The sequence below is a fragment of the Priapulus caudatus genome, unplaced genomic scaffold (genome assembly GCF_000485595.1).
Source record: "Priapulus caudatus unplaced genomic scaffold, Priapulus_caudatus-5.0.1 Scaffold450, whole genome shotgun sequence".
Classification (NCBI taxonomy): Eukaryota; Metazoa; Priapulida; class Priapulimorpha; order Priapulimorphida; family Priapulidae; genus Priapulus; species Priapulus caudatus.
Window position 1 is genome coordinate 151,888 of NW_014577511.1, and position 8,647 is coordinate 160,534.

The 8,647-nt window shown below is 48.0% G+C and overlaps 1 protein-coding gene across 1 annotated transcript in view; it reads left to right on the plus strand.

Annotated features, from left to right (window-relative positions):
• The window catches only part of LOC106810539 (lateral signaling target protein 2 homolog), a 51,321-nt gene that overhangs the window by 19,460 nt on the left and 23,214 nt on the right, over window positions 1–8,647 (plus strand). Inside the window, exons 5-6 of the mRNA XM_014813920.1 lie at window positions 4,115–4,262; window positions 8,045–8,146. Coding sequence (XP_014669406.1) covers window positions 4,115–4,262; window positions 8,045–8,146 — 250 coding nt within the window. The remainder of the gene's footprint in view (window positions 1–4,114; window positions 4,263–8,044; window positions 8,147–8,647) is intronic.

Genomic DNA, 8,647 nt, shown 5'->3' on the forward strand with positions numbered 1-8,647 from the left:
GTGTGTGTGTGTGTGTGTGTGTGTGTGTGTGTGTGTGTGTGTGTGTGTGTGTGTGTTTCTGTGTGTTTCTGTGTGTTTCTGTGTGCTTGCGTGGCGCGTGTGCATACGTGTGTGTGTTTGCGTGTTTCTGTGTGTGTGTGCGCGTGCACGCTTGCGTACGTGATTTCGTGCGTGTGTGTGCATGCGTGCATGTGTGTGTGCGTGGGTGGGCACCTGCCTACGTGCGTGCATTCGTGTGCTCGTATATGCGTGCGTGTGCATGTATGCGCGTGGGCGTATATCTGTTTGCGCGTGCCTGCGTGAGTGCGTGCGTGCGTGCGTGTGTGTCGTGTGTGCGTGCGAGAGATCAGATACAGAATTCCAGCGTGAGGAGGGAGGATGGAGTTTGGCAGCTGTGGGTATTGATTGCGGCTGCTTAGAGACTGTTCTTACATGAGTACATTCGAGAGCTTGATGTCCGTGCAGCGCCCAAACATCTTAACGTGAGACGCGCACGCGCGCGCGCACACGCACGCACGCACATACACACACACACACACACACACACACACACACACACACACACACACACACACACACACACACACAGATGCGCAAGCAAGCATTCACTATAATATCCGCACACGCACACAATCCCGTACGCATGCACGCACGCATACACAAGCACGCACGCAGGCACGCACGCACGCATACACAAGCACGCACGCACACATACACGCGCTCGCGAACACACCCACCCGCACGCACTTACACGCAACCACACGCGCACGCACGCATACACACGCACACGCACACGCACTCACACTCGCATAAGCTAAATGTCGTATGATTGCAAAGATTTCTGTCTCGAGAGATGTGAAATAATAATTGCATGTTCCGTCGCGCAGTTCATTGACATTGTCAAACAGAAAATTGTAAATATCATGATTTACGCGTTGCATATAGACACAGTCTGGTGTTGGGGTGCCAAAACGTTGATATATAATGCTGTAAAAGTCCCAGCGCCAAGGCAGGGTGTAAATTATAGAACATTGGCTCTACCTGATGGATTTTGTCATTGCGAAATCTATTCGAGGTATGCCAGGCAGATATATCATTGTGGGAGTACTGCACTCAGTGTACATTATTCAACGCATGCGCATTGCCATAGTGCTGTCTTATGGTTGGTTATATATTTATGCACACACACGAGCACACACGCACGCACGCACGCACGCACGCACACAGACACTAACCGCTAATGCAGCGTGAGCAAAGCTGTTCGTATTTTATATCTGTTGGGCGTATAGTCACAAATTTCGGTGTTTGTGGGTGTGTATGTGGGCGTGTGTGGGTGTGTGCGCGCATGCGTGCCTGCGTGCGCGTATCAGCATGCGTATGTGCGTGCGTGCGTGCGTGCGTGCGCGTGCGTGCGTGTGTGTGCGTGCGTGCGTGCGTGCGCGTGCGTGCGTGCGTGCGTGCGTGCGCGCGTGAGCGTATGTGCATGCATCCGTATGCGTGCGTGCTTGCGTATGAGCGGGTGGGCCGCGGGCGTACGTGCGCTCGCGCGTGCGTGATTTTTAGCTCACCTTGACATCGTCAAGCCATGGGTCGTCGTCCGTCGTCCGTCCGTCCGTCCGTCAACATTTCGCTACGGTCAACGATAACTCAGGAACCATTTGACCCACATGTTTGAAATTGGGTATAGTTGTTACTGCTATGCTCCCATATTAAACGTCCTATTTTGAAGCACGCCAGTCGACGTACTTTCGAGCCACGGCAATTTTTTGGAAAAAATGGGAATTGCCGTTAGTCAGTTCCGGTTCTACGGATTTTGCTCATTTTTGGTATGTGAATGAATAAGGGCTAGGGGTTTTGATATTTAAAAAAAATTATGCAAATTAGGTAGGGTTTGGCAATTATATAGCATATTATATAGACTCAAACAGTCTGTGGTGTCACACTCGTCTGGTTTGTTTTACAAGATTTCATTGACAATATCTTTAATGCAAAATTGGTATTTCCTCCCCACCCTGTCGATAGAACGTCTATATTAGAGTAAAGTTTTACAAAACATGTCGGAACGCAGCATAACCTATTTATTTCAAACGCCATCGCTACAAAGCGGCTATAGCGCCATCTACGGTCACAAACTGTGATTTATTTTGTTTTATAAATTATTATTGCGATATACAGATGGCAATCGTTTCTATAATGTACGTCAATGGTTGCTCAATTAAAACTGACTTCTTCTTACTCACTCATTTGTGTCCTTTTTTGTGGTGAGCTACAGTGTCATTGACACTTTCATTTCAGGATGCGCGCGCGCTCTCAGTCGTGCGTGATGTTACTCGCAGCGGCGGCAGCAGCGGCGGCGGCGGCACACGCTGCGTGCGGGCGAATGCTCCTTAATTCTAACGCGTATTAGCGCATCTACGGGCCGCCTCGACCAACACCGCCTAGCCGGTGCCATATACTTACCAATAACAATCACGCTGGCTCGGCAGGAAGCTAGATGAAATGCATTACAGACCACTAATTACCGGCTGCATAAGCGGACATGGAAACCCGGCTCCTATTAGCCTACTATATGCCCCTTCATATAGTATAAGTAAAGGTTGTCAGATTAGTAGAAGGGTGGCTGGGGTAGTAGGCTTTCCTGCGCGTGCAGTGTCGCACTGTAGTTCCCAGCCGCGGTATCATATGCAGATTAGTAGAAATATAGTGGAATATATATGACAATATATAGAGTAATATATTGTATGAAGAGCTTGGTGTGTCTCGCATGCTTGTAGGCGATACGGACCGGTGGTGGGCAATTTTCTTTGACTGTCGTCAAGTTTGTTAGAATGTTTTAATCCGAGCAAATAAATGTCAAGTGTATAACGTTCGTGGGATGCTACTCATGGAATGCAGAGTAATAAGTATGAAAAACGGTACATTTATAAAACGGTTATCTTGCATAAGAGAGAGGAGGCTTATACCAGACGGTGTGTGCGCGCGTGTGTGTGCGCGTGTGCGTGCGCGTGTGCGTACGTGCATGCGTGTGTATATTAACTGTCATGTTTCACATCGACGATGCTGTGTGTATGTGTGTGCGTGTGCGTGCGTGTACGCGCGTGTACGCGCGTGCGTGTATACGGCGCGTGTTAACGTTGGACTCCTAAGCAATTTAATGATTGACACTAAGTAGAGTGAAGCACTGTCCGATTCTAAAAACCCGCCGTGTGCTTAATGTAGCTGATGCACGCTAAGTGGTTCGTACTCGGCTGCTATTGGAAGGTTACACGTGCGTTTTAATGTTGCTGATGTAAATAAAGTAGATAGAACGGCGACGCCGAGTTAATTACGCTGCTGCGTCTGCCACTGAAAGCGCGCCGGTCTATATTAGATATTAAAAAAATCTCAGACTATTTTCAAATTCAAAAGTCGGTTCATTTTGTATTTCAATGAACGCGGGAGTTATTTGTTGAATATACGACTGCGCGTAAATGCGTTTTGATGTGATATGTCCTGATACTACACAGCTGTAGGTGTTGATTGTGTGAGAGCTAGAGTAGCGGTGTGACAGTCGGCAACCCTGCATCTTATCACAAATGATGATAGTGTACGTGTGTTCTACGGAGTGTGCGACTGTGATCAGTTTAGCGAGCGATTGGTTTTATAGACGTTTTTTTTTCCGATGTGGCATCTTTTCTTAAAAATCAGTTATTGTACCATCACCTACAATTACGTGAAGTTCTGTTTGTACAGTCAACCCTGTATAGAAGGGTCATTTAAAATAAACCCTTAAAAGTTATTGTACCATCGCCTACAATTATAACGTGAGGTTTCATGTTTGTACAGACAACCCTGTATAGAAGGGTCATCTTTAGGAAACCCTCAAAAAATGGTCTTTATAGACAGGTGTCCGTTCTATGAAGCTGTTCACGGACACATGCTTTACTGTACGACACGCTCTCGTGCATACACGCTCGAATGAAACTTCATGGTTCTTTCGCGCGTCTGCCAAGACTTAGACTAGTCAGCAATGTAGCAACAATGTAGAGCGTGGAGGGAGAGTGCGTGCGTGCGTGCGTGCGTGCGTGCGTGCGTGCGTGCGTGCGCGTGTGCGTGCGCGTGTGTGTGTTGCCAGCACGCATGATCGTCGCGTGCGATTGCTTGACCGTGCTTTCGTCTCTCGGTGCTTTCAGCTACGTGAGTGCCATGGTGCCCGTGAAGACGATGAAGGAGTATGACATCATGCAGGAGGTCATTGTGCTGTTCTCAGAGACCGTGCAGAGGTGAGAAAATCATGATAGTCGAGGTGTTTATGCCAACGAAATTGACATGAGTTAAAGTGTCTATGTCAACGAAATTGACATTAGTTAAAGTGTCTACGTCAACGAAAATGACGATATTGACGTGCTTAAGCCTGGGACACAACATGCAAATTTATTCGCACGTCCGCGGCGATCATATCCGCAGCGAAAATCGCGGCGAAAATATTCGCACCCGCATGCGATAATTTGAGCGGACACACCATGCCAATTTTATTTGCACGTCCGCAGCGTACAGACACTACACGCGATACTTATGGCGCACACTACACGCGATCTACTGGCGGCCAACACGCTCCACTATGGTCAACAGTCATGTGGTCACCGTGATTAGATACTGATCATGATGATTTGCGCGGCTGCGCATTATAACAATCGCCGCATTATTCGCATCGACATGGTAACCCGTCCCTTCTTCACTAAAGGCTGACAGATAGGCCTATATCGAGGCTGCTGAGAATGGGAGCGGGTACCAGTCTATATTCGCACATTCGGCACCTTCCGCAGTGCAAAAATATCAAACATGTTTGATTCGCTGCGAATTTCCGTGCGGCGATGAAATTTGCCTGCGCTTGAGCGGACAACGCATGCACATTTCGCTGCGATTTTACAATCGCTGCAGACCGTGCGAAATAAATTCCGCTTACTTAACAAGTTGTGTTAGTTTAAATTTATCGTTTTGTTGAGTATGGATAGAAGATTTATTACTAAAATAATCTTTTGATAATATATCACTTTGTATCGAACACGATTGTTAGTTTGGGAATAGACTTTGGTCTATTGATTTCGTTGAGCACAGAACACATGTTTGCGGTTAGCGTGGACTGCGGTTGATTATAGCCAGTGAAAATGACCTGAGGAGGTGACACGTGATAGTTCAATAAATGTTTCCGTTGATGTGTTAGTTTTTTATAACGTAGTATATTAGTTATTAATATTAGTTACAATAGTTATTTTAGTGCTTTTTATTGTCGTTATTAGTTTAGTTTAGAGCATTTATGAATGCAGTGCTTTTCTTTCGCGTTTAAAATTCTATCTGATGCACGTCCATGACTAAAAGCGCCAGCATGTCTTGAAGGCCCTTCTGAAGAACTATTGTGGCAGAGATCAATCACTGCACACGAGCATGCCGGCCTGGAACGATATAGCACCCATTACCAAGCCAGCATTTTCTTGCAGACTATTGTCCAAAAGGCATACCTCTCTGTATTAGTGCGGGAGGGTGTTCTTTTTCCCCCGAGACATTCCGAAATGAAGTGTTGCGCGCGCGCATGTGTGTGTGTTGTTGTCGTTGCCACTTCATAATACGCCCCCCCCCCCCCCCCCTTAATAAATCTTACGCGGATGAGCCTAAGCTAGGTCGGAGGGCCATTACCGTAGTCTCTATCTCTATTTTGATCTTGGCGGATGTGGAGGCAATGCTCGGTTATAAGTGTCGCCGGATTGGTGAGCCGGATGTGATTTACGTGTTGGCTAGCGGCGCGAGGGGTCCCCCACCCCCCCCGTCTATCCCGCACGCACGACGTGTCGGAACGACCCCGAACGAGCCATCCATGAGATTATCGACTCTCAGCGAGGGTATTGTCTACGTCGGTTCAGCGCGTCGGTTACAGCACCGGAATATCCATACACTAATTTCGTGCGCTGTCTGCCGGCGTACCCGCGCGAAAAAATGAATGCCGACCCGGTGTCGGAAACGCGCGTCGTCCGTCGGCGGTGACATCCTCGCGGGGAACGGCGCGCCACGGTCGTAAAAACACTTCCAGGCTAGTATCGCCTAATTGTATTTGTTCTCAGGCGATCGGAGATGAAAAACGGGGCCTCGTCAATCGCCCCCCATTTTGTCATTTTATGCGCGCACGACAGTCATGGCAGCCTATGCGAGTTGTTTAGGTTTCGCCGTTAAGTTATGTTTAAGGTCAAGGTTAAGTAAAAAGCGTTAATTCGTGTTTAAGACGCGCTGCGGTCACGTTACTGCAGAGCTACTTGAAGGAGCGCTTGCTTCTGCATGCTTCTCTCTGGGAACCCTGGTCTTCACGTTTTATGGTTTCTTCCTTGGCTTTTGTCTTGCAGGTGCGCTGACGCTGTAACCGTTCTGCACCCAGGAGCAGACGCGACGATTACGACCCAGCCCTGATGTTCAACGTATCCTCGGCTAGCGCTATCGTCTTGGTAGTGTTTTTCACCGCTGCTCCCCGGCGATTAGTTCGTTCGATTTCAAGGAGTTGAACTATGAACGAGTGTTTCTTGCTGCTGTCGGTGAACTGCGTCGTGATGACTGCCCGGATGTTCACCATCCTTCTGCTTAGCACGTCGTCTGGTAGGTGTTTTTTACCTCGACCCATCATTTGATTGTCGAGGAGTTGAACTGATGCGCGCAGAGTTTCTCTGTAGCATGTCGGTGACGGGTGCAGTCTGACAGTGTTCGTATCCCTTGTGGATCGGCTTGCGATTGTCTGAATCTACTTTTAGTCCTCCCACCGGACCCATCATTCGATTCTCGAGAATGTTTTAACCATGCTCGTAATTTCTTCTCATAGCGTGTGTATGTTGAACGGTGCGCGCTGATGATGGCGCTGTTCGTCATTCCTGAGCGACAGCTTTCTCATTTCCTGCTGGCCGTTCGCAGTTTACTTAGTCCCGGAACCGCGGATCGGGGGATTTTAATCCGTTTTATGTTCATTTACGGAGGGCTGAGTGTACGATCCTCCTGGCTTTGTGTCGATGCGCCTCTGCATTGCAACCATCGCATTCTGTTACAGGTTGCGACGTTATGTGGTTCGGGCGGAACTGTGATCGCCGAGATTTTTAATCCGCATATGCTAATTTGCCGAACGGCCCGCCAGAGTTGCTCGCTCAAACGTGCATGCGCGCGCGTTTTGATAAAACTAATTTAAACGACCGTAAAAGTTGGTTTGGCTGTTCCATATTCGCTCGTGTGCCCGAAGTGTTGGTACAGAATGTGCGCCTGTCGTTGTTCTTTTTGAGGGCTAGTGTTGTTAGCTTCGATCTCCTACTGATCTACACGCGCTGTGTTTGTCCAATCATACATCGTGTTCTATGTGTGTGTTATCTCGTGATGACGTACCCGTGTCACTAGCCTGCTAAGGTATCGCAAGCTGTTTTTTTCCTTCTTTCGCTTTCCTCTTTCTCTTTTTTCTTTTTTACTCGACCGGGTTGCGCGGAGGTTATGTTTTCACCTGCGTGTGTTTGAGTGTTGGTTTGTGGGTTTGTGAACATGCACGTTTCAGTTCACTTCCGCTAGGTGCGCTGGCTGTAGACTTACAAACACGCAACCACAGGCTAAGGGGCAACCACAGTCCTCCCCCACCTGCACGCTCGCACTAATCCGGATCCAATTAATTATTTTATTTATTTATTTATTTATTTTTCCACGTAATTAATTAATTAATTAATAAAAAATTTCACATTGAGAGAATTCAGCTGCCTTGGCGGAGGTCTGTGCTCTCCGAGTGCTCTAGTTTCTCATGTATTCTCTCTCTCTGTATGTATATATATATATACTTCTATATTCCTCTTTATATATCCCTCCCCCGTCTTTCTGTATTTGTCACACCTGCAAATCATATTGTCGCGTCCCGAGGCCGCGTCCCGCATCAGACTTGCGCTGTCTCGTCTCACGGCGGACTCACGTTGTCTCACCGTCTCACGGCAGACCCAGGTTGTCTCGCTCGCGCCTCAATGTCTCGCGGTGTACTCACGGCGTCTCGCGTGTGTCGTTGCAGTGGGTTGATCGTCTACCCGGAGGGACCACTGAACGTCGACCAGTTCGCCGAGGACATGTGCGAGATGTTCCGTCCGTTCCAGAGTCTGCTGTACAAGATCAGGTACGCATTGCTCCATTGTCGCGGCGACCGCGGCGTGGATCCGTGGCGGGACCTCCCGCGTGTATTTTTAGTAATCGGGGCACCGGCGCTTCATCTACAATCTCGTTCGTGTGATCCTTCCATCATCGTAATTGAATTCTTACCACCATATTAATTATCATTTCAACCCCTGTTTTAATGCTGATATCCCCCACCCGTATTAATCCTGATCCTTCAGTATCAATCCTGATCCCTCAGTATTAATCCCGTCCCCCAGTATTAATCCTGATCCCCCAGTATTAATCCTGATCCCTCAGTATTAATCCTGATCCCTCAGTATTAATCCTGATCCCCCAGTATTAATCCTGATCCCTCAGTATTAATCCCGATCCCTCAGTATTAATCCCGATCCCTCAGTATTAATCCCAATCCCTCAGTATTAATCCCGATCCCTCAGTATTAATCCCGATCCCCCAGTATTAATCCTGATCTCTCAGTATTAATACCGATCCATCAGTATTA